Here is a 27,521-nt window from a genome sequence, read left to right as displayed (position 1 = left end):
GGAGTAAACAGGTATCTGCCAAAAGTCTGAAATGGGTAAGCAGCCAATAACAATTCCTTCTGCCTCATTACAGGCTCATTTAAGTATCTTGTAGCAAAAGGTACGAAAGCTTAAAACAAAAATTCACAAGTCTTCACTTAGCTCTGAGGTTCTCTTTCCAAATACTCTAAAACAGTTGAGTGGAAGTTGCTCCTTCTTGTTCTCTTTTGTCCAGGTTTTGGTGCTGTCGCATCATGACATACCCACAACAAGTAAACTGCTCCAAGAGAGTAGCAAGTTTAAACATAACACAACTGTATGGACGGCATTCCTGGCAAGTTCTTCAAGTCCAAGGTCAGTTGATTGCAACAGCAGGTATCTACTCATATTTCAACAAGAACTGACTCAACCATCATCTTCAAGTTCAACATTCCCTAAAAATCAAGGAATTCAATTCAACTGTATATAAAATACTCTGACTACTAGATTAAATATTTAGAAGACAAGATTATGTTCTGAACAATAAAAAGAGCCTTCTGGAGATAAATGGCTTTTTACAAATCCACCTTTTAAGGACCGCTCTATCTTTTGAGGAGGATTGGTCTTGGAAGTAAAAAGCACTCAACTATAAACTCGTTTAAATTATAAGCAGCAAATGCATTTAAGCAGAAAATAAGCACATTCTTGCAAAGCTTCCCAATTAAAAAAAAATATACAAAAAACTAAACATCCATGATTACACTTCCACAGATTTTCAAAGGTGTTACAATTTGACCAAAAGTAAGGACAAAAAAAAAATCCAAGCAGCAGCAAATGCTAATTTTGTTCAAAACAAAACCATTCCACAACTAATAAAACTGGTTTTTAATTTAAAACCAAAATACACACAACACACTTTTTCATCTCAACACCACCCGTTCTGTGATCCCTTGTAACACATTGTCTGCCCCGGGTAAAGTATATTTAAGTATCTGCAAAATACCCCCCTCCCTCTGGCCACATTCCCTTCTTCCCCTCCTCACTTTTTCAGCTAATACTTTGACATTACTGGCCTCACTAAACTCAATCCTGCAAATTCCTAACATTCATGTCTTCTTAATCTGAAACGTAACTTGAGGAGATGGTTAACATTTGACCTTTGCTCTACCTCAGACATACCTGGAGACACAAAAAAAAGTCCAAGGCATGCAATATGCATTCACAAGCTGAAAGGATGTTTTATTTTAAAGCTCCCAGCACACAATCTTTATAAACACCAATCCATTAAAACTTCAAAAGGTAATCTAATAAAAATTCCCCTACAAGCATAGCTTTGCATAAACACCACAAACTTGTACTAAGAATGAAGACATGAAGAAATAAATAAGAAAAAAATCCCTAGAACTGTACACCCAGGAGTTACGGTGAAATTAAGAATTAAATAGCTACCACAACTAATGAAAACAGTCTGTCTTATTTAATTAAATTGGATACTATGCTAGAGAATTGTAGCATACAGTAAATCATAAGTTGATTACAGAAGTGGACATGGTACCTAACAGGCTATTTAAAAAATTAGCCAGAAACAAATTACTAAGATAAATGGAGGATCAGGCTACAAAACAAATCAGAAATAAACCAGCCAGGTACTTTGCAAAATAGAAAATATACCTGCTTGCTCTAAATGAAGCCAAACAATGGCCCAAATACCAGTACCTCTGCCCTTTTTTTTTTTCCTGTTTAAGATGAAGTTTTAAAACTGAACCTTAAAGATTATTCTAGCTTTTATCCACCCTCCTACTTTCCTTTATTATACACACACACAAAAGGACTTTTGAAGATTGCTAGCTACACTTTAAATGGGTGCACTTTAAGTGGGGTTTTCATTGTTCTATTTTGGGAAACAGATTTGCTACAAATTAAATACTTGCAGTGATCAATGAGAAATGTTGCATTGGTATCACACGCTTTTACCTTAAATGAACTTGTCAAGCAAATAGGTTCACATCCTTTCTCCTCTTAATTACTGGAGTATACTACCACCAGTATCTCGCAGTGCCAGAAAAGAAAGGGTTGGAATACCAGGGATGAACATGATTGTTTAATGAGCCAGCGTCTCTTTGCTAGACTACAGTCCCCATTTGCTGTTATCTCTATCTGCTTCAGGCATTTTGTTTGTCATACAGTTAAGGCATGATCGAACATGCCATTCTGAGACTGTTCTTGTTAAATAAAACCTGTGGCTAAAACTGATAAAGGGAATGTCCTCTTACAGACACGATGTATGCCACCTAAAATTTTAGTCAAGTTCTTAAAAGTTAGAAAGTGAGAAAATAAAGTGATTTTTTTTGTTCTCAAGAAATTTTCATTTTCAGTTACAACTGCATCTTTCAAAACAACTTCTACCAGCAGCTAACTCATGAAAACACTGACTAGAAAACTCAAAATTTTCACAAGAGTAGAATATTCCAAGGCACATATTACATAACAACAAGCCAAGTAAACTGCAAAACCTTAGTTTTCAAACAAGCCTTCTCTATATGTAAAATAATAAAGGAGCAGACAGAAGATATTTGTAGTCCTCTTTGGAAGGGCTGCCTATCACAGAGAAAACATGCCCTTCCTTGGACCTGTAGTTGATTCGAAGCCAAGACCTTTCAGATGAAACCAACTGCACTTACTTTGGTTGAAGCCTTAGATGTAGAGCTGAATTTGGAGTTTGGTGGCTATCCCCAGGCACAAACATCTGTGACCTATCACTGGATTCGCTAAGCTTCTTTGTCTGGACAGGCAGCTTCCCATCTCACCCAGCACATTCTCGCACATCCCATTCAGTGTACTTGGTATGGGATTCCCTCTGAGCTCCCTTCTTACACCCTATCATCTGTGAAGTTCACAGAGTGCTGGCCTACAAATAGTTCATACACACGAAGACAGCTAGAGAAGTATGGTCTGGGCTAAATTCCTGATACAAGGCAGCACCTGTAATCCCTGAGAGCAACCCCTTTATGGCAGTACACAAGCTCCCACTTCTACGCAATTTCTATAGCTGTGTCCTCGTGCAAAATTAGATCTCCAAACCATCCAGATGAAATCAAATAACAAACAGGTATTTAGAACCTTCATCAGCTAGAAGATCCAATATGACATTTGAGTACTGATTTTAATCCAAAGAGGAGAAAAGGCAGTCTCTGCTACGAATGCATGGCTAACAGAAAATGTATTCTGTAATTCCCCTGTCAGATACTCCTCCCATACTTCCCTAGTCTCTTGTCTACTTTTCTGTTGATGACTAAAAATTAGTCTGCTTTTTAAGAATATATTTGTAATCTTAATGTTCTAAATTTATTATTTTAATACTAATATTAGCAACATCTAAGATGCACTTAAAACCAAACAAAAATGTTTTCATTTATTTTTTAAGCTTTTCTTTAAACACGAATCCTAATGGTAAAAACAGAGTCCCTCTCCCCAACTATCCGGTGATATTTTAGGGGATTCATTCATGATTAGTTAGTGCAGCTTCCTAATAAACAGTGTCCAAGTACAAGAACCATCCCTGCACAAAAGACAGAAAAATCTGAATCCTGTAAATTGAATAAAAGAAGATGATAATGGAAAAAAATTCAATTTAAAACTACGGAAAAATATTTTACAGGCCCTACTTTCTTTTTGCTAATCAACTTTTGGTACTGACCAAATACTAGTCCAGCCACAGATCCTAGTTCATACAGTCCCACCAAGCTTCCACTGGAGTCCTGCTATGCAGAACCAATGACTGCAGCAAACAACCAAACTTTTGTTTTAGATTTAGATCAATACCCTGAAATACTGGCTGCATAAATGCTACCAATTCAATTTCATGGGAAAATAAAGAGGTTTATTGAAAACTGAAATTTTAAACACTGGCTCATACAAATGTGACCAAACTAATTTTCACATTTAAGCTTAAACTCATACACATTTATACGAACAAGAATTTTGGTCACCTGTGTTTTAAGAATGGTTGTAACATACCTTTCATTTCAGAACCTATAATTAAAAAACAAATACACAACTTGACAGGAACATACTTTTCTTTCTCCCCTCTAACGCTCAAATCCTGCTGCTCTACTTTCTCTTTGTCATGTGCTCACCTCTTTTTACCAATACAAATTTTGTCTATCCCATATTCATTTTGGAGGTCTTGTGGAAAATTAAGGGAGAATCCAGCCATATAGTCACTGCAGATTTAAAACAGTTAACACTTATGCAACCCTGCCTGGTTTTTCCCAGTATTCTTCAAAAAAGTTGATCTCAGTCTTCATATTATGAAGAAAAGCAAAAGGCTCTACAAACACCATCTCATGTGCAAGTACGAGCACAGGATACAATATGCCTTCAACAGACCAAAAAATTAAAGTTAAGATAAAAATAAACCAATCAATCAATAGCACTAAAGAAAATCACCTCTGTTTAGAGAGCTGCCTTTTATTTATCATGTTCATGAACTCTCTCCAGACACACCAACAGAATTGTCTCTTCTAAACTATGTCTATAGTTAGCTATATTTCCTTATTATCTGCTTTTTTTAATATTAGGACATTTGTCATCTTTGTAGAAGTTCTGTAACATATTACAGGATAGACACATTTTGAATTTATCCTTCAGTTTAGCCTTTTTTTGTTATTTACTATGACTTCAGTAAATCTACTAAACTGCTCCTGAGTTTCTGCCTCAGGCTAAAAAATCCAAGCATATTTAAAGAAAGATTTTTACATGTGTATTTTAAAGGGACAGAAACCATTCCGTTCTGCCCAAGTGGTACAAAAGCTATTCTTTTTAATATTGCTGCTTCCAAACTGACCTCAGGCCCGTGCATAAGTGCACAATCTGCACTGATTTAAAAACAACTGTACTTAGGCAATGTAGTGGCAAGCTCACCAAACACTCTTATAGTGGGAAGCAACACTGACATCCAAAGGTCTGAGAAGTCAGCTCGAACATCACTGTATCACATTTGCATGTCCACACATCCCAGTTGCTTCCAGATGGAGCCAAGTCAGGTCAGCATGATTCATTAACCACAAGTTCAGCAGTGCACAAGCATCATCCTGGGCCTTCCACATTGATCCAAGGAGGATCTCCAAACAGAAGAGTAGCTATCCTCAACCTAAAGTAATAAGCTGTAGCACCTAAATACAAAGCTGTAGGGATGTTTACACTCATCATAACGGAATAGATATTAACTGATAGCTTGTACAGTGTAGGTAATTCTGGCTTCAGATCTCTTTTTTCTGGTCTCTCTGCTCAGGCCAGCAGTAAGTGATGAAAGCTTTAGAACATAAATGCATACAAACAACTTCCAGATCATTCTAAATAAACAGACCACAAAAAAAAATTATGAAAAATCAAAAAGGGAAGCAGAATAGTAGGTAGGAATACATCATGCATGCAAAAATACATCAATATCCCCATTTCCAAATCCTTGGTTTGATTCTGAAACATTCTTGCATCTCATAAAAAACGTAATATGCTATGAGAAGTGGTTTTTTGCATTGAGCTGCTTAGCAACACCTGCATTCAAATAGCCTCTGGGTAAGTTTGACAAAAACTGATTTGACATCTGATGAGCCCCATTTTTTTAAATGAAAGGAAGAAGCAAGCCCACAAATGGGATATATTAAAACACCCATTTATGTTTTAGACTCAAGAAGATTGTCAGATAAGGAGATACTCCTCAGTTTCTGCCTCAGGCTAAAAATAACTCCTAAATTTTGCTGTAGAAGTCAACTGCCTGAAGGGCAGTATTTCACACAAAGTAATTACAATGCACATCATCTTCAAGAGGATACAAGGTATCTTTATGTGCACTCACAGTACAAGTTTTGTTAATGTTTAGCTTATTTCTGTTTTCACAAAATTACCTTTAGGGTTTCTGTGTCTTTCTAGCCATTAAGAAGTACTACAGACTTTGTCCTTTTTCAATTCTTTCTATTAGTAATGGATCAAAAGAGAAGAGAAATGGGCTGAATAGGAAATTCTTTCACAGATGTGTTAGGACCAGCTAAATTCTACCTATGCCATTCAGAAGTATCTGAATGCAGGTACCTAAATATTTGGTTGTCAAGTGCAGGTCCCTAATTTAATTAAGAATGCTCAAAGTGCCCAATTCCAATATACTTCATTGGAATGCTTTATCAAGAGTATTAACACACCAAACATATGCTACTTAAACATTCAGCTTCAGAATTCCAAGTCTGAAAAACTACCACATTTCTGAGAATACTATAGTATTTACTACCTCTGTGAAAGAAATGTGACAATTTTTTACATCAAACGAACAATTTGTTTTCAACATCAAACAAACAAATTTTCAAACATCGTGAAAAACAATGACAAATCTGTAAGCTAATAATTTAAGCTCCAAACATATCCTTTACCTCTTCTCAGCATAACATGGCAGAAAGGAATGTAATTTACAATATGAAAAAAATAATGTGGACCATCTCAATTCATCATATCTCACCTATTTTACTAAAATAATAAACCCAAAGGACTGCTCTGTCAAATGTCTCTATATACAGTTTTAAATCTTTCAGCATTTCTTGGCATTTTACAGATGCTTGTAGCTTTTGTCTAATTGAAATGACAGTGTCATACCATCATCCTTTGAAGTACCCCATTACCCACACACAGAACCTTTCATCTTGGAGTCAGTACATTAATTTAAAGAGAACTTTTTAACGTAAGGATCTCAAAGCCTTTATAGGAAGGAGAAAATGGTAACCCTAAATATGGCTGTGTAATAGATAGAAGTTAAACAACTCAGCACAGATCTAAACCACAATTTTCTACAGACAAAGCACTTCCATGCTCCACTCCAATTTCCACATTCCAAAATATCTAGATCTTTACTCAAAACAGATCTTACTCAAAACTACTCCTCAAAGGAAAACAAACTATAAACAAATAAAGATAAGCTTTTGACTGTGTTTTTCAGAGGCACCTGTAGCAGCTACCAGCTTCAGGAAAAATTACAAATCATTAAGTAGTACCTGTGAAAAGATAATAGTTACTAAAGCAGTATAAAGAACAGAGCAGTCATGCATGGAACCTTTGCTGGGTTCCAGGCTGTTTTCCTACATTCTGCACATCACACAACACAAAATGAGGAGAGTTGATCAGTAAACAGACGTAAGAGTAAGGTACTGCTAAGTACTGTTGTCTGACCAGAGATCAATATGACTTTTGAGATCAGACTTGTTGAAAACATGAAGTCATGGTCCTATTTCAGACTGGATTTAGTCTATAAAATTTAATAAGCTTCATCACCACAAATAAAAAATACACACACTGCATCTCAATCTGTGAGTAACAGTCTGGGACACAGACTACAAACACAACCGCTGCCAAACTTCAAAAAACTAAGGCTAATAAGGCATTGGCATACTTCTGGCTGGGCAAAGCACCGCTTAATTGATCAATATCAATAATAATTCCCAGTTCAATCTGCAAAGACAAAAAAGTATGTTTATAAAAGAAATTGGAATTATACTTTGTATCACTGATTGCTCTGTTCACTGCACTGTGGAAGAATTATCCAGATTAAATTTGTTCCAAGAGCAGACTAAGAGTTCCTAGGGCTCTTCTGAAATGGCTGCTCACCATATATTGTTGGTTTAAGACTTTTTTGATGTTCACTTTGTTTAATAATCTGAGTCAGAGTACCAGAATATTATTTAGCTCCTAAACTTTCCAATAAAGGTCATCTTTCAGAAGCTCAACAATCTTGAGGAACATATAGAGTAACTAGAAAACAGGGATCATGGCATGAGGCTAACAGATACTCCATTGAGTTTCTGGAGGGAAGAGAAGGAAATAATCATAGAGAGGTATCTCATCATATATGAGGGTTCTTAGAAATATGTTTGTATGCTAACAGTTTATACAAGTTGAAGAGACTGAACAAATATTTTGCAAATAAATTCATTTTAATGTCTATCTATTTAGCAATCTTCATACAGTGTTGCAAGTCTTTGAGACGAAAACTGAAGTGGCTAGAAAACCATTTCACAGGAAACACCAGACAGCATTTCTGCAGACCTTTTCCTGATTATGGCCATGGTAGGAGCAGGACACTGAGCTAGGTGGCTCTTCAGTCAGACACACTACAATTAGTCTTACTTTTACTGGTGTACAGAGAGGAAAAATGAAGCTAAAGAGCTTCACAAAGTAATTAAATACACCTTAAGTGCGTACAGTGGAAATCCCATGTTCCTACAAACACTAAACTGCACATTGCATGGAAAACAGTTCACAAAATATGTCCCAGTAACTACAGTGGACAAGTAGGACATGCACAAGTTGCTATAATTCACAAAAATAAGTAGCAGGGTCAGAAAGAGCTGAGAGGAGGAACAGTGAAAGAGGGGAAATCCCCGTCCCTCCTTGGCTTCTGCCTACCGCTATGGTCTCTCATACATCTCACAGATGTATGTGGCTTAGACACCATACATACACTCAGCTGTTATTTCACAACACTTTTTCCACATCTGAGTGCTATATGTATTTTGCCAAGTTATCCTACCTTTGTAGCTCACATCTTGTTATATCACCTATTTCTGCCAACTAAACAGGCCTGTCTAGACTGCTGCTCTTCCAAAATCCAAACCCATCTTTTTTCCAACTGTCCCAGGCAGACACCAAGTGTAGACCTAGGCTCTTTGCAGTAGTGCATGGCTGGAGAAAATGGATGTAAATTTAAAGGACAGTCCAAAAGAAAGGAAAACACTTTCATCTCAAGGACAGTCATGTCCTGGTAGCATTGCCCAAAGAAGCTGTGCAGACTTCGTCCCTGAAGATTTTCAAGATCTGTCTGAGTGCAACAAGATTGAATTCAAGACCTCCTGAGGTTCCTTTCAACCTTAATTACACTTAGATTCAATGCCTACACAAAGAAAGCAACCAGCCCTGCCTCAGACTGTGCTTCTACAAGTCTCTCACCTACTAAAAAGCTTCTGACTTAAGAGATTGAAGACATCAGTCTCTTACTTAGGTTGCAGATCAAGAAAATTAATGAAATACTGCATAAAACACTGTGCAAAGCCCATACCTAGCACATTGGTTTTTTACATATTTTGTTTGAAGGTGAGTAATAGTTGAGAGTTAAGATAAGTAAAAATGGCAGATGGCAGGGCATTATTTTTTTTTATCTGATGGGTTTTTTTCAGTTAGGTCATTTATTTTTTTAAGCTTACCTTCACCCAGGATGATGTTTTTGTATTTCGTACCAAACAAGGCTACATCTAAGATGGTGTGATTATTACATGGTAGGACTACACAACAGAGTTGAAGATAAGATTTGCAGGCCTGGATAGTAAGAGAGATTTAAATGTTCCATTCGGTTCTTCATAGCAACATGCAAGCAGATCAAATACAGTAAAATCCTGAAATAAAACATCAGGGTTGTGGTTTTTATTTTAATTTCCCATGACCTTGTGCAGCACAGAAAATAAGTCATCCACTTAGTCTTCCAATTAAAATTCTTTAAATACACAACTCCAGCTTTGGGGAAAAAAACACTGCAGAAAAAAACCATACATGAGTTTACACATAAGTAATGAATGTAAAGTAGATATAGTTTTAAGAACTCAGTACAGTACCAACTTGTATGAAACTAATCAACAGCAGCCCTTCCAACAGCCCCCTGTACACATCAAGGTAATGAACTTACAAAACAACTATGCTCCAGAGATGCAATGAACTATGCATGAGAAGTTCATGCCAATAAATATTCAGCTATTCAATTAATATTATTGTATTTAATTTACAGTTGGGGTGGGATTTATTTTTTAACTTTCCTTGTGCAAAAGGAATCTATTTACCACACACTCTTACTAGGATATACAGAAACTACATTTCTGACTCTGGATTTTTTTTTGTTAAGTATTAAAGAAAGATCTGCTCAAACTCACTTGCCATTAGAGGTGCATGAATATTTAAGCTGCACAACAGAAAACTGAAATAGGCTAAGGTATAGTCAAGAGTTTGACTGGTTTTTGCTTCTCTCACAGAGGAGGTAGAGAGTTATTTGTTTTGGGAGGTTTTTTGTTCTTTTTTAGCTTGGTTCTTTTGAAAGCAACACCATCTAGGACATAGTAGATTCAAAGCACAAACAGACTTCTGGAAAAGTTAGCATGCAATAATGAAGACATTATAAAATAATTCAGCAGACATTTCAAAATAATTCAAAAGGTTTGTCATGGTTTATGAATGACTCTGGAAATTATTCCACTCATGGTTTTTACTCTCCTGTAGCCTCAGAGAAAGTTACATCTGTGGAATTCAATAGAGAAGAGTTCTATTTTTTACTTTTTTCCAGGTTTTTTAATTAATAATTTATACAAGTAGCTCTTACAAATAGAAAAATACTGGTTTGAAGACATAAATCACAAATAAATCCCACATCCCAGTCTAGACAGAATTCTCACTCTTTTTACTACAAATGCTCTCCCTTTCCCTTTTTCTGAGGGAATTATCTTCAGCCTACAGTAGAAAAATAAAAAGTTAATTACAGACTAATTTACTTTTAGCTTTGGAACTTAAAAAGTAAAATACATTTTCACTAGAAGTAGTCAAAGCAAAGTCAAAATGAGAAAATCTAAAATGCATACAGTCTACAATTTTTTCCTTCTAGTACAGAAACAAACCAAAAGTCTAATTTTATCATAAAATTCACTTTTTTATTCCAATTGCCCCTTTCCTGATAAATTCAGTAAAGGAATCTTTCAGTAATTAGTTCTGAATATTCAGGTCAATAATTCAGGAGATGAATCAGGTTCCCCAAAGTTACAAAAGCATTTTGAAGACGTGACAATTCCAAACACTGAGATTTCAGATGCAGGAACTTTGGAACGCTTCTCCATTTATCCTTTCATTTTTTCAGCTTCCAGTGTTTACTCATGAGGTTATTATTTCCTCCACAGCTATGAATATTAGCACTTACTTTTGCAAACATTATTACCAATACCTGAGATTTCTATTTAATCCCATAACCTTCAGTAGACAGTGCTAAATAAGTGTTATAAGAAATGACTTAGCAAAGGTGGGTTCAACTGCAGAATGAGCCCAAAGCACCAACTCATTATTCATCACAGTCTCAGTAAAATACTATAGTTTTAGGCATCCATAATATTAAATACTTCAATTTTAAAGTATCTCAAGTTTCCCACAGAAAATCTGTTTTAGTATTGCTCTTCCAAAGTTCCAATCTATTTTACTATTGGTACCTGAGACAATACAACAAAGCAACAAGATGGACTGACCACAGAATTACAGAATGGGTAAGGTTGGAAGGCAACACAGGGGGTCATCTGGTCCAACCTCCCTGCTCCTGCCATCTTTCAAACAATCGATTTTTTTTTCTGCTGACTTGGAAAGAGCAAAAGTTTTCCACCACTTCCACTGCCAAGAAGCAACTAAAAAACCCTAAACATTTTCTCTCATATAGACAATTTTACAATTCAGCTTCAACAAGTACTGTTCACAACTCTCATACTAGGGTTTTCTGTACCCAGAAATCCCAGAAATATTGGAAGTTTCATTTTAAAAATTCACCTTCCCAAAATTGCACTTAGAGATAAATGCAGAGTCAAAAGAATTAGAGAGATAATTAACAACTTCTGCTACTTCTCCATCACCATCCTTCCCACTCCAATAGAAACAAGGGCTGGAATTGAAAAGAATTAAGTATGTAAATAAATTGGTATTTTCTGGTAGAGTCCTCTGGATTCCACATGGAGGTACTGCCCTACAATCTACTAAAACAGCTTGTTGAATTCAGTAAGTGATATATATTGCCTCTTTAAGAGAAACAAAATCATTTCCACATATCTTTTCCATTAAAAACTACTGCACTGCCCAGCCTTATTCCATAACAGCATTATCCTAGAGCATAGACTAAAATACCCTGAGTTGGAAGGGATCCACAACCATCAGGGTCCAACTGCTGACTCCGCCCAGGACATCCCCAGAAATCACACCATATGCCTAACAGCTTTTTCCAAGTGCTTCTTGAACTCTGTCAGGCTTGGTGCTGTGACCACTGCCCTGGGGAGCCTGTTCCAGTGCCCAACCAACCTGCGGGTCAAAAATCTTTTCCCAATAGCCAGCCTAAGTCTCCCAACAGTTTACATGACCAGTCCTATCGCTGGTCACCAGAAAGAAGAGATCAACCCCTGACCCTCTGCTTCCCCTTAAGAAGCTGGACACCCAACTGAGGTCTCCTGTCAGTCTCCTCTTCTCCAGGCTGAACAAACCAAGTGACCTCAGCTGCTCCTCATACAGCTTCCCCTCCAGGCCCTTCACTATCTCCGTGGCTCTCCTTTGGACACTCTCCAATAGCTTAATGTCTGTTCTATATCATGGTACCCAAAACTGCCCCCAGAACCTGAGGTGAGGCTGCCACAGTGCAGAGTGGAGAGGGACAATCCCCTCCCTTGCCCGGCTGGTGATGCTGTGCCTGATGCACCCAGGACAGGGTTGGCCCTCCTGGCTGCCAGGGCACTGCTGATTCATGTTCAACTTGCCACCAACGAGGACCCCCAGGTCCTTTTCCACAGGGCTGCTCTCCAGTGTTACATTCCCCAGTCTGTCTGTACATCCAGGGTTGCTCTGTCCCAGGTGCAGAATCCAGCACTTGTCATTTTTAAACTTCACAGGGTTGGTGACTGCCCAGCCCTTTTATTTGCCAAGGTCTCTCTCTGCCCTCATGGCAGTCAACAGCTCCTCCCAACTTAGTGTCATCAGCAAACTTACTTAGCATTCCTTCCAGTTCTGTGTCCAAGTCATTTACGAAGATGGTTAAGAGCACAAGGCCAAGGATAGAGCCCTGTGGAACCCCACTAGTGACAGGTCACCAGTCTAATGTAACCTCATTCACCATAACCCTTTGCTCACAGCTGCTCACCCACCACGTGACGTGTTTATCCAGCTGTGTGCTGAACATTTTGTCCAGAAGGATACTGTGACAGACATTATCAAAAACTTTACTGAAATCCAAAAAGATCACGACTGGCATCCACAGATCAACTGGGGACTCACCTTGTCATAAAAGGAAATTAAGTTTGACAAGCAAGACTTGCCCCTCATTAACCTGTGCTGCCTGTGACCCATGACTGCACTGTCCATCAGGTGTTTCTCAGTAACTTCCAACATAATCCCCTCCATAATTTTACCAGGAACTGAAGTGAGAGACCTGTGGTTACCAAGGACATCCTTCTGGCCCTTCTGGAAAATTGGGACATTTATCAAGTTCCAGTCGATTGGGACCTTTTCAGATTCCTGAGACCACTAAAGAATCATTGAGAGAGGGGTTGTGATGACATCAGCCAGCTCTTTGAGTACCCTGGGATGAACCTCATCAGGTCTCACAGACTTCGAAGGATTCAACTGGTTCACTGGGAAATATCATTCTCACAGTCATGGTTCTCCAGCTCAGGGCACTGGGACTCCAAGAGGCCACCACCAGTGTTGAAGACTAAAGTGAAGAAACCATTAAATGTCTCTGCTCTGTCTACGTTCCAGTTTGTGAGGTGACCATCACATAATGAGCTGATATTATTTCTGTACCGCCTTTTGCTATTAATGTATTTCAGAAAGCCCTTTTTCTTGTCTCCCACAGTTCTGGCCAGCTTCAACTCTGACTGAGCTTTAGCTACACAAATTTTCCCCCCCACAGAGGTGAAACAGCATCTCTGTAATCTTCCTGTGTCCACAAACATTACTTCCACTGGACATACACTTTTTTTTTTTGCCTTAGCTCCAGAAGATTCCTGCTCAGACAAGTTAGCCTTTTGTCTCACATGCTTCACTTCCAGCATTTTCAAATTACCTGCTCCTGTACTCTTAGAACATGGTACTTAAGTGACCAGCACTGATAGACCACAGCACCTTCAAAAGCATCTTCCCAACGGACCTTACTCACCAGTTCCCTGAGCAGCCTGAAGTCTGCTTTCCTCATGTCCAGGGCTGATGCCACTGGCACTTCAGGCTGGCACTTTTCCTCCCGTAAACAGAGATTCTAAACTTGATTGCTTCATGGTCACTGTGGCCAAGACAGCCACCAATCACTCCACTCCACTCACAAGACCCTCTCTGTTAACAAGCAACAAATCAAGAAGGGCACCTTTCCTAGTCAACTCCCTTAGCATCTATATAAAGAAGTTACCATCCAGGTGTTCTAGAAATCTTCTGGACCTGTCACCTCTTCACACAGCCGCCAGCTGTATGGTGCTCTTAGTTAATATCTGGCAAGTTGAGGTCCCCCATAAGAACAAAGGTGGCTGATTTATAGATATCCCTTAGCTCCTTAAAGGATAATTCATCAGTGCTGTCATCCTGGCTGGGTTGCCCATAGCAGACTTCTACTATGACGTTTGTCCCTTAATCCTTACCCAGTAGCTCCCAACTGTGCCATTGCCTACTCCAAGCTCCACACATTCCAGCCCCTCTATTACCTACATCACCTCCTCACCTCACCTTCCGCACCTTATTTCTCCTGAAGAGCCTGTAATTGTCCACTGTATAACACAGCAGTCACAGGACTCATCCCACCAGGTTTCACTTATGCCAAAGACGTCACATCTCTGGGACTAAGGAAGCCGTCTTGCTTGCTCCTCTTGCTGTGTGCATTGGTGTAGGAATGTTTCAAGTGCAGTTCATTGTAGCGAACACCTCGTGGGGAGGACTGAAGGACCTCATGAGCACAATTCGTCAAATTTAGCCATGCAGTTCCATTGCTTATCACAGTTAAACCTGGTTTCTCCCAGGCTTGCCAGTGATAAGCAATGGGGTGGGCACACCAGGCTTGGAAGGTACACACACAGCAACTTAGAAGCTGCTACATGGATTCTGGAATTGAAAGTTTTCCAGACTTTTAAGTTTGTTAAAAATTTAGTTGTGATTGTTTTTTTGACCAAATAAATTCCAGTACCTAGCTATGTCAGGATATTAAAGCATACTCTCAAACAAAACAAAAATTTAAAACAAAAAAAAAAATAAGCTTACCATGTGCTAAAAAAAGATGGAAAGAAGAAAACATGCCCTTGAACAGGTATTGTCAGGAGACTTGGTCAAAATCAGAATTCACAAAGGTATTAACAGCAAAACAAACTGGATATAAACAATCTCAATACAATTCTTTTACCAGAACCTGAAAATGCTTGTATTCACCCTGCCACATCTGAAGGAAGAACCATAAATGGAATCCTAGTAAGATGTGTTCACTAGACAAAGTCAGCAGAATGGCTTAACCTATCATGAATAGTTGTCCAGGTCAAATAAATCTATTTCAGACTTCCATTATAACACTACTACATCTGCATGGATGGTAAGGGTATCAGTGGTCAGATGCAGGGATTTTTTTGTAGTACTTTGAACAACCACTTACTGAGGCTTTTTTTTTTCCCCCAACACATGCAAAAAGAAGCAAGTTGTTTTACAATACAACAGATGTTAGACAATGGAAAGACACTACCTCATTAATCTCAAGACATAGTAGGAAGAGACTTCAATCGTCAGGTAGGAAATCACTAAAAAAGATAATGCTGAAGACAAACTTCTAATCAAAAGAGCTCAACATCTAGTACAGGATTCCACTCCTCTCTAGTTTCCAGCCATTCAGAGAAGGATTTCAATTCCTTTACAACACACCCAGTAATTGCTATGCCCGACACATATGCAGTACCTAAATTTTCTTCAAGTTTTTCCAACTGGAACACAGCAGTTTTCAGTTAGTCTCCTCAGCTGAGCACACTGGACTTCTCTAGTAGCAGGAACTCTCTTTCCCCACAGAAAGCACTCACTGCTCTGCTTCCTTCCAAGGTGTTGCTCAGTATGACACCTACCAAGCCCCAAATACGCAGTGCCTTCTAAACAGACAGGTAGACTCCTGACAGGGAGCCATCAGCAGGGATGCAAGAAGCTATATCCTTACTGCTGTTCATAAGACAAAAGATGAACACAGACTGCTTGAATATTCTTTGAAGAGTCCATACTTGAATCACTTCTACCTTTTCACTCCAGTATTTCCCACGAATAGGTCAGGAGACTGTTGCGTCTTGGGTCTGGCAGCCTCAGGTACAAAATACACAGATCAGCGTTCCTTACACCTTTTTAAATCATTCATCACCCTGTTGTTAACAAAAGAACACTTCCAAACTTAAGATGACTTCCATCTGGTTAAGTAAAAATGTAAACTTTATCTATACTGCACACATTACATAAAACCCAGCTATATAACTGTCCTTCCAAATGAATTAAGATTTTGATTATATATACACCTTTTTTAAAAAGTAACCATAAAAATACTTGTTATTCTCCTTTCTGGAGTTCAGAAAAAAACCCCAAAAAACATTACTCACACAGCTCTACCAGCATAACCCTCAAATGTAAACTTACAGAAGTAAAGCTGCAGTTTCATCAGTACAGCTTGTTTTGCTTGGAGCAGGACAGAATTACAATACAAAACATAACTGTCACCCTATATGTGGGTCCTCACAAAGCACTGTTAGTAAATAATGGGAGCTCTGTGTTTCTTGAATAGGCACTAGCACAACTGTAAATGAGAAAAACACTGCAAGTAAACTCACCTGCAGCGAGTACCTACAAACCAAGAAACACATTCCAAACGTAATTTAAAATGGTTATAAATTTTAATATTTAAGGAAGGAAACATACATAGTAATGATAATTGCATGTAATTCAATTACCTTTTACAACCTGAAGAATTGCTATGAGTCAACAAAACCCAAATCCCACAGCACTTAATATTTAGAACAAATCCAACTTTCAAGAACCTACTTTAGGATCACTGGAAGGGAAAACATTGTAAGTGTTTCCAAAGCCATTTTCAAAAGTCACCATTTTTTAGATAAGCAGTAGTGCTGAGAAGGTAAAAACCAGACTTTACTTTTATCATGGTGGTCTCTAAATACAAAGCATTGTCAACTCCCAACCTATCACCATGTGTTTTCACAGCTTCCACAATGGCTTCTGTTCTCTGCCAATTCCAATACAAAATACATTTAAAACACAGAACTCTTTAAGAACTGGCTCTATTACCTTCCCACTGAAGGGGAGAGAAATTCATCATTAATGAGTAATAATCTGCTAACATTTTTCATGCCTATTTCAAGATAGCTGAGACAACACAAACTGTTCTTATTCTGACACCTTTCCGATCATTAAATTCTCCAGCTTCACTGCAACTGAAATTAAATCCTACTTCTTCGGAGCAAAACCTATTTTTGTATTCAATTTTGGGTGGAAAAGCTTCTAGGCACTTTGTATCTTCTAGGAGTGCATTTTTTCAACAGGTACCCATTTTCATTTCAGAGGATCTTATTACTGGTCTCCACCACAGCGGCATGATGATCATAAAAGGGACATATTTAGCATAAAATGTCTACTTCATCCTTAGAAAAATTATTTCCTTGAAAAATAAGACAATGAAACACCCAGCAAAGCTCTAAAATAACATCCCCTGAGAAGTAATTTTAAAACATACACCATGAAGAGCTACAAGTGTCAAGTGGTTAAATTCAGTGTGTACTACTACCAAGTCACTATGTACTGCACAGGAAAGCTATGCCTAGCATCTAGTGAGAAAGACAGCAAGAAACTGGAGTGTTGCAGATTACTCCAAAAAGCCATCATCTACATCACAGCCTTCTTTTGTCTGAGAACTTCATCTGACCAGGTTGAATCAATACTTTAAAACATCTTCTCATGACTACACAGCTGTATGAAAGACACGACAAGAAAATAGCCTGCAAAGCATTAACTGGTAAGTAGGTACTCACATTTGACACTGGAGACTGTTTTTGAAGCTGTTCACCACCAGGAATGATCTAGTGTTCCCTAGCTAAACAATTCCTAGGAATGCATTTAAGAAAGGTGAAATACTGAAAAGAGAATGCTTTGCGTAAGTATACGCCAGTGAAAAATGCAACACTTACTAGCAGCAAATTTCCCCAATAAGACCTTGTACAACAGTTATCTATGTTCGTTAAAATTTGACCCCAAAAACGTGATGAAATGCTTAATTGCTAGTTATAGAAGCAATTAGTATAAAGGTACAAGAAGTTTCCAAGAAGTGCCAGCACATGGTGACATGCAGCAAAGTTTAGCCCTCAAAAACATGGGAGTGGGTGAGAACTTGTTTCTCAATGCCTAAATATGTTACCTTTAAGAAATAAAGATACTCTTTAAAGTGCAGCAAATTCGAACACAGGATTCTAATGGCTGCTGAGCAAGGAATGTGTTTTCCTGGAAAGCAAGACATATTTTGAGTAATACTTTAACAAAACAAACAAACAAAAGCCCCAACCATCACCAAACCCACAAAACTAGGAAACCCCAAACCACATCACCCAAAAACTACCAGAAGAACAGTAGTTCAGAAACTAGTTCAAAGAACTGGGACATTAGTCTCAAAGAGCAAAAAGAAACCCACTGCCCAAAACCAATCAACCAAAGAGAGTACAACTAGGGACAAGGTACACACACACACACACCAGAGACCTCTAAAATATCATGTCATACAACCCCCGCTGCAATGTGCAAAACCATTACTGACTGGGCTAGGACTACTTCCCTTAGAGAAGCAAAGATACAGCATTTTAAGGTTCCTATAAAAGGCACAGGGGGCAGGTATTTATGGGGGGTCCATATAAAACCATCAAGATACAGTCTATAAGGCTTGCACAATCTGAAAAAAGCTAAAAGAATTCACTTGTATTCACCACTGTACAAAACAATGATACTGAAGTCCTATGCCAAAACTCTTCACTTCAAACTAAAGGGCATGCAAGTAATCATTCTCAAAAACCAGACTTACAAAGATTTCTACTGTTCCTAAAACTCATTCCTCAACCTTCCAAGACCACCACGCATGAAAGTGTATACTGTGAAAGTGCCTAGAATGTCACAAACTGATGTTAATCACTTCAGGTGTGAAGAACATCATTTCATCTTCTCCTGCTGCTTCAGAAACAAAGATCTTTAATTTTCTGGAATTACTTTAATAATCTATAATATTAACTAAAAGATCTACAAGTTTTTTTCTACAAAAATATGGTGGTCACATTACTAGTGCAAAACTGTAGACAGAAATCCAACTCTGTTCAAAGTTTCCTGTGGCCTTTCTTATTAACTGCAAAACAAGCTAAAAGCTTAGTTATCATTCTTCTGAATTCCTCTAGGAGTATTACAAATCAATGCCAGATTTTTTATACTAGTAGCAAACCGCAGAGGACAGTGGTGTTGGCTGATAAAAATATCTTCCTCTGCCTTAAAAAAAATGCTCTTCAAACCACTACATTTTTTCCAGTGCTGTAAATTCTTCTGGGTTCCAAACTGAATAATATTTACACCTGAACATCTATTCCAACCTGATAAATCAATTTTCTCTCATTACTATTGTTTTGACCATACTTTAACAAGCACGTGTCTCAGTTTGATCCTTCAAAAGCTTGGAACTTACTCTCTGTCGACAAGAAGCTACTAAGAGAGAAGAAAAAAGAAAAAAAAAAAAAAGCCGCAAGTTATGACAGGTCTAATTTATTGAGGATAAATGACACCTCATCTGTCCGTCGCTTGGGATGCCGCCCTGCCCCGACCCCGGCGCGGTCCGTCCGCCAGGCGCGGCCCATCGCTCTGCTGCCCGCATGCGGGGAGAACGCCTCGCCCCGCGGGGAGCCCGGGCACGACCGGCGAGCGCTCAGCAGCAGCACCGGGGCTGCGCCCGGCGCCCCAAGCGGCGACTCAGCAGCGGCCGCGCCCCCCCGTCCCCGCTCACCTCGGCGGCCGGGATGTTCACCACACCTGTCGATCTCCTCTTCTCCCTCAGCTTCCTCTTCTCGATCTGCCCCTTCCCCTTCCTGGCGCTGGGGCCCGAGCTCTTTCCCTTGGCGGCCAGCTTCTCCTCGCCCTCGGGGGAGCCCGGTGCGGCGGCGGGCTCGGCCCCGCGGCTCCCCGCGACAGCTGGTGGGGGCTCCTTGGCGGGGGCGCCGCGGCCCAGGGCGGCGCTGGCGAGGCTGACGCAATTCAGGGCCCCACCGGCGGGGGGCGCCGCGCGGTCGGGGGGCAGGTTGTTGTTGTTGTTGTTCAGCTCGGCGGAGGGGCCGCCCCCCGCGGGACGAGGCTCCCCCCCACCCGGAGCCAGCGGTGCCTGCTTCGCCCTCATCTTCTCCCGCTTGGCTTTCCATTCCTCCAGAAAGTCCGTGGTGCTGCCCCCGGCGCTGCGGTAGCCGCCGGTCGCCATGTTCCCAGCGGGCTGGACGGCGAGAGCGCCCCACCAGCACCACCACCACCACCGCCGCCCGCCCCGAGGCGGCTCTGCTGCCGCCCGGAGAGGAGAGGTCCCAGCGGGTCGGGCGGGAGAGACGGGGGCGGGAGAGACGGGGGCGGGGAGAGAGGCTCGGAGAAGCACAAACACCCTGGAGAGAAACAAAAGGGGGGACGTGAGCCGTCCCACCGTACTACCCATTCCCGTCCCGCCACCTCGTCAACTCCCCGGGAAGCCCCCGGCCCCGGGGAACGGGTCTCCATCACCGCCCGCCCTCGCACGCTCGGCTCCCACGGCTCGGACCGAGGCGCCCGTCACTCCCCGGGGCTCCCCTCACCCCTCGGCGCGGGGCCGCCCGGCGGTACCCGCCTCCTCCGCCCGCCCGCCCGCTGCGGCCACGACGGCCACGCAACGCCGTCCCTCGCCCCCGGGCCATCGCGTGCCATCCCCCCGCCACCCGCTTGCCTGCCCGGGGAGCCGCGTTCCCGCGCGCAGCAGGGCGGGGCGAGCACGGTCGGCGCTCACCTCCCGCCCGGCGGGGCCGCGGCTCGGGCGCTGCACAGCGCCGGCGGCACCAGGTGAGCGGCACCGCCTCCCGCCGTCCCGGAAGGAGCGGCGCAGCCCCGAGCCTTCCCGAGCTCCCTCCCCTTTCCCCGTCGCGGCGCGGACACAGCCGAAGCCAGGGCGGAAACTGCCGAGATGGCCTCGACAATGGGGTGAGGGCAGGGAGGCCCCGCCCGGCCCGGTGCGCGCCGCGACCCGACCGCTCCGGCTGCCGGCCCGCAGCGGTGCCCCGGCACCTGCCCCGGGCAGTGCTGGCGCGGGAGCGGACACGGACCTCGGCGCTCCCGACGACGGGGGCTGGAGAGGGCGAGGGGCGCCGCGGCAGGAGCGGAGTGGGGATGAGCGGGCCGGGACGCCACTAGCCCCGGGCCGCGCTCCGCTTCCCGGGCGGCTTTAACGGACGCGGGCGGAGGCTGTCGGAGCCCCGCCAGGAGGGGCCGGAGAACGCGGTCTGGTGTCACACCCCTCCGCGGGGGCTTCGCCAAACCCGCTCCGCACCTGCCGGAAAGCCTCGGCTGAAGGGCCCCGACGTGCGGCCGCTTCCCGCGGGGCAGGTGCGGAGCTCGGCCCTGGGGCGGGGCGGCTCCCCGGCACCGCCGGCCGCTGTCACCGGCGGCGAGCCGAGGAGCCGCACGCGGAGGCGGCTCGGTCAGCCCGCGGCTTCGCTGTCATCGGAGACACGCCGCGCCGGGACGGGAGCGCCGGCTTGGCCTCAAAGCGTGGTGCCGCCGCTGCGCTCGCTCCGCTGTGCGGCGGGGTCGGGGCACGGTGGGAAAGAGCCCGAGGTCAGTGGCTCCCGCAGCAGAATGACTTCCTCTGGGCCGCGCCGGTGCTGGGCAGACCGCTGCTAGCTGGTGGAAGTTCACTCCCGCGGGCGGAAGGTTGGGAAAGATCCTGTGTTTTCCTGACGTTATAAGAAGCCAGGATTCAAGGGGTTTCCGCCGGTCACGCTGCAAAGACTTGAGAGATGTCTCGTTTATAAATAATAACAGCCCTCAGTGGAGAAACCTGACTGGGTTAAAGGTTAGGAAAAACGAACATGCAAGGACCGTGATGGGAGTCCGTGGTATCTGTTGAACAGCTTGTGTAGGTGATAAGATGGGTAAACCCTGCACGGAAAACTCACGTTATTTTTGGTTTGCCCGAACTCACTGTTTCTTAGTAGCACCCTGGAAATTGATAGTGCTACTTTTGAAAATCACGGCTTTCAATAGACCTGTGGTTTGCTTAATCCTGCTTTATAAGTGGTAAGCTGAGGGAAAGGAGTGTATCGGTGCCACCTTTCTAGCTGGCTCAGGACAAGATACAAGCTTACATCAGTCAGAGGAAAACCATATAGCCTGGGCTGACCTAGCTGAGAGCACATGATCACCTTTTCATCACTTTTTCTCCCCTTTTCAGATTCAGTCCTGAATTCGTCCACCTAGTTAATAAAATTCAGTAGTATTTCAGAATATAAACTTTGCAAGGATTTTTGGGTTCTTTTTACAGAAAAAACATATAGGTGATAGGGATAAAAAAAATCTAGCAAAATGGAGCTTCAAGTATCTGCTGCTAGGCTCTCTGCACAGTGTAAATAACAGGCTTAGTCCATGTAGCCATTAGACTGTGCCTTAGATAAGGCTCTACCTCGTTCTCTTGCACAGCAGTGGGCACAGTCTCACCCTGCCAACCTTCTCTGCCCTTCCAGTGATCATTCATTTACTTGGACTTTTCACTGAACTCATATCTGATTCCTGCTCTGGTTTGGATTTAGGGGTGTTTTTGGTGTCGTGGTTGGTTTTGAAGGGGTGTTTAAATGTTTGTATATGTGGAAGTTAAGGTGCAGTTTCATCACTGCAGACGAAACCTCTTATCTTTCAGGCCAAGGGAAAATCCCCAAACAAAACCAGATAGTTGTTCAGTGTTGTGTTGGAAAGCTGTAAATAGGCAGAAAAACAGACAGTGAGAACATAGTTCTGCACTAGCGCTATTTACTGCTCGGCAGTGCAAAATTAGTAAAGTTGGTCCTAACAAAAAGCACTCTCCTAAAGAAAAAATTCGTACCTGTGGAGTTTTTAAATTAGACAACTACTCAATTGGATTTCTGGAAAACATAAAAGATTTCTGATATGAGTTCCTGTCTTTCCTGTCCTGTAATTTTTTTTCATTTATACAGTGAAGAGCTTTGCTTGAGAGAATCATGTAACTAACAATAATAGTACTTCGCCCTCACTATTACACACCATGAGCAGCACAGCTGGCCAAATAGTAGCAAAAAAGTCAGATTAAAAAGTTGTTACTTACAGCATGTTGTGTATATTGAGAAACATAACAACATATTTTAGTTCTTAGGGCACCCATGGTTCTCAGTTACCCCAGGTCATGCCAGCTGCTCCTTGAGCCCCTCTCTCTGTGGCAATCTGTAGCAGCTAGGAAGGCTTAGATGTGCCTGCCCCGCTTCACATCCTCTATGCCCACCTTTCTTATTTGTAGGAGCTGACATATCCAGGCTTTAGCTGCATCTAATCTGTTGGACTTTTTTTTTCCTCTACTGTAAAAAACATTGTGAGGTTTGTTTTTTTGGTTGGGTTTGTTTTTTGGGTTTTTTTGTGCCAAAAAGGCTTTGTTTGCCTTAGTCTGTTATAAATTAACAGAAGTTATGTTGTGGTGAGTGAGGTTGGGCTTAAGTGCCCAATACAAAAATGCTGACTGTCAGATGTTTGCATCTCAATAAGGTTGTCTGTGCTGGAGAGCTTTCAGGGATAAAGTCCCAAATAGTTTAAGTATCACGCTGCATGTTTTCCTCTGCCACAAGGGAGAAAAGCCTAATAGCTTGCAAACATTTTTAGAACAACACTTTTCTCTTTTCTTACAAAGGAAAAAAATCTTCAGGATATTCTTAAGTCCTAGAAATACAATTCATTTTATTAGCTATGTTTGAAACTGGCGTAATGATAAGGGTCTTTAAGCCTTAAGATATTGGTTTTTATATATTCTGGAATGAGATTCTTCCCTAGAGGTAAAATTACCACCAGGATTGGGTAGGATGATCTTGATCTCCTTTGCCATGGAAAAAAATACTTCATTTTTCAATTTAGAGTAAAACCCATAATTCATTCTTAAAATCTCAAGGAAATGAAGTGCCTTTTGCGGTTGGGCACTTCAAAGCTGCCTCCTTTGTAAAGGGTTGCAAACTGCTTGAGATCTTTGTCATTTCTTCTAGAGATTCAACCAAATTATCCAACTGTATTAAGGTTCTGAAAGTTTATCTGAGCCGTAATCTTTTCTGAAGTGGCAATTTTCAAGGGCTGGAAAATAAAATAGAGAACATAATAACATATTAATGGCTGAGGAAGTTACGGACAACATCCAAATTCCTGCCCAATATCTGTTTACTTGTTACCGTTATGCTCTGAGCCTAGCACACATTTGTCATACACACACATACCTGTATGTTCTGCACTGAAACGTTCCCTCCATCTCACCCTCCTCAGCATCTCTCCCCAAAGTCTCTGTTGAGTTTACTATGTTCACCTGCCTGATTCTCAAACACGGGCTCTTCCTTCTGCTCCAGACTTTACCTTCCCTCTGCCTATTACCTGAATTTCCATGAAACGCTTCCACTTAGTGCACCTGTCTACTGCGTCCCATATCTGATCCCCTTTGAAGTTCATTCACTCAGCATTCATCTTTCTTCTCCCAATCCAAACTTTTTCAGTCACATACTTGTTCTACCTGCTTTATTGCTCATGCTTTATTAAACTAGGTTTGTTTAGCTTGCTCTGGTGCTGTCCCATTAAACTTTCCCTCTCTGCTGCTTTAAATTTTACCTGCTGGATAATCCTCACCCACATCACTGTACCCTAACTAACCCATCTACCTAATTATTTCTGCACTATCCATCCAGAAATGCTGTTGCTTAAAATTCCTGTGACTCAGTGAAATCTTACAGCCATCTTTTTGTAGGAATCTGTTCCTTTTGTCCATAAAATTTCAAAAACCTTTCTTTAAACCTTTCATGTTAAATCTCTGGCTGTAACTTCTATCTAATCTTCCTGCAAATTCCCTACCTATGCTCCATGACATTTCTAATGTCAAATCTCCCCTGAAAGTAAAATAATCCTCAAGCATAGACTCCTCTTTTTTAACCTGTTATTGCTAATGGTCATGGGTGGTTTTGTGTTTTTGTCTAAAGGCAGGCGAACTGCTATCCCTTTCAATTTAATACCACTTTCTGCTACTTCTGAGCTATGCACACTGTTCTGAGAGGCTTAGCGGATTTTTCATTTCCTCAACTTTTCTTTTAGAAATTAATTAAATTATTCTCTTTTTTCCCCTCACTACAGATTGGTGCCATAGTGCTAACCTTCTGGCAAGGTTTTCCTCTGTAAGGTTCTAACAACTCATTATGTTCTAGTCGCTGTAGTCAGTGGTTTAACTGCATTGCTTTCTTATGGTTTGTGTCTGCAAACTTGTACAATCTGACAATCTTGCTTTTAATGAAATGCCAATTTTATCCTATTTGCTGTGCTACTGAATTGGATGCTTAAACCCTGTTTTTTTTAAGTGCTAGCGTCCAGTTTGAAATCTTGAGTGTAAATAAAACAGAGCTTTGTGAAATATCTGGATTTATCAGGAAGCATTAGCATTCAAGATCAGTCCTGAAGTGCATCTTCTAATCTGGTTTCTGTATGTGTGTTACCATTCTTGAAGTCTGCTATCATTTGACCAAAAAACTATGTAGTTTCTTTGAACTAGTTTGGTTTTACAGACAAACTAGTATTGTTTCTTGCAAAGTTTATTCATCTGGCTGATGGAAGAATGCTGTGTCAAAAGGCAAAAAACAAACTGACAGAAGTTTGCTTGATTTTTTTTTTAAGTACTTCATCTTACAGTATGAAAAATTAATGCAGAGATTGCCATCTGTCTCCAGCTGGCAGTTGTTGGATAAGAATGACAGTGGGGATGGGAATGGATTCATTATCTGTGCAGATTACTTCAAAAGTCTGATGAGAATGTTTTCTGCCACAGTTCACAGTCTGTCATGGTCTGTTGCTGCTGCTCCTGTCCTGCACCATGAGGGTATAGAGCAATGACTTGGCTTGTCTTACTACTCCTTGCTATTTGTGGTGAGGTTCAGCCAGCATAGTTTTGAAAAAGTTTATTGAGCAACCATGGTACTTCTTTTTTTCATCCAAACAGGTACTCTGGAGGGTCAGATTTGAACAGTGAACCAGGAAAGTATGCCCTAGAGCAACTTGTTGAGGAATAGGGAAAAACAGACACAGAGCCAAAATGTTAAACAGCGAGATATAAGGAGGTAGAAAAAAAAGCTGATGCTGACGAGCCTCACAGTGCTTGGGAAAGAAGGAAGGAAAAGGTGGATGCTGTAAGGCAGGCTGTAAGTATGCTTGAGGACCAGTTTGCAAAAGGCATAGAAGCAATTCCCCTCATGGCAGATCAGCAGGGCCAGGATATGGTCACCATACAAAATAAGCACTTTTTAAAATTGTTTTCCCTACTGTGAAGGAGCCTAGGGAGCATCTTGCAGCAGAGCTCTTCACTATGACAGATCCATCAAAATTAAAGTATTGGAAAGAAACACCACAAATTGAGAAAGTGAAAAATGGCTAATTGCCAAAGTGAATGGCAGTGATAAAGTAGCAGATGGAATTCAGTGTAGGTAAATGTAAAGTCACTTGCGTTGGGACAAATTTTCTAAGATACGATACCACCTAGAGATAGTTGAGCAGCACAGAGTCTGTTGAACTAAAATGCTCCTTCAGAATGCCTGTGCTTCCTTGCCATAGGAATACCAGGGAGCATGACACAGAGGCATTGGACTTGGCCATATGCTGGTTTATTAGTCCAGCTCCAGACTTGCCCTTTTGGGAACAAATAGAGATGCTCTGCTCTCTCTGTATTCCTTCACAAGGAGAGCTCTTTAGTCTTACAGAACGTAAGCCAGCCTTAGGTGTTTTCTAGAGCCTGTCTTTGTGCCATGTTGTCCTCTAGAGTCCTGAGTTCTTAGGAATACCCTAACTGGGGAGCTGGCCTGCCATCAACTTCATTAGTGGAGAGGCTGCCAGATTATCCAACTGCTGTTTCATCTAAGATACTGTCTATCACCTTGGTAATAAAGAGCTGACTGTACCTGTCCATATGACAGAAATAATATCATAGGTGTAAAGTACCCTTATAAGATAACTTTAAGTTATCTGAATAACACCACCTTTGTTCCTTTTTATGATGTTTCCAGCACCTATGGAGCCTATTCATTCTTCTTAAAGACAGCACCCTCTGACCATACGCCTGCTTTAGTTCCCTGAGAGAAACAGGGAGTTGGACTCAAAGATCTATGAGTCCCTTCCAACTCAAGATACTTCTGTGACCTCTATGCAGCTAGCTCATAAGTTTAGAACACTGTTAAGCAGATTTTTGGTCTACACCAAAGACAATTCTGTTCCTGTCTTTCTGTATCTCCAAATGTAAGCAGGCAAATGAATAATTAGAAACCAAATCCAGTGGTTACTGGCTCATTGTCAGTCTTGTCTTGTTGGTATTGGTTACAGTTCCTAATCCTTCAGGGCTGTTGTGTTGTGGTTTGGTTTTGTTTTGGTTTTTTTTTAATTAACAGCACTCTAACTCATAAGAATTATTTTGATTTTTTGATGAACCAATACAAAGT

The 27,521-nt window shown here is 41.4% G+C and overlaps 1 protein-coding gene across 1 annotated transcript in view; it reads right to left on the bottom strand.

The window, feature by feature from the left end:
• PAWR (pro-apoptotic WT1 regulator) overlaps positions 1–20,358 on the bottom strand; it is a 75,501-nt gene extending 55,143 nt beyond the window's left edge. Inside the window, exon 1 of the mRNA XM_042017682.1 lies at positions 19,799–20,358. Coding sequence (XP_041873616.1) covers positions 19,799–20,263 — 465 coding nt within the window. The 5' untranslated portion in view covers positions 20,264–20,358. The remainder of the gene's footprint in view (positions 1–19,798) is intronic.
• Positions 20,359–27,521: the final 7,163 nt, after the last annotated feature.

This window comes from Corvus kubaryi, unplaced genomic scaffold (genome assembly GCF_017639235.1).
Source record: "Corvus kubaryi isolate FWS band 111438036 unplaced genomic scaffold, C.kubaryi_AGA036_p1.0 137, whole genome shotgun sequence".
In the NCBI taxonomy this organism is placed as follows: domain Eukaryota; kingdom Metazoa; phylum Chordata; class Aves; order Passeriformes; family Corvidae; genus Corvus; species Corvus kubaryi.
Note: the sequence above shows the minus strand (reverse complement) of the source record. Positions and strands in the feature narration are given on the sequence as shown.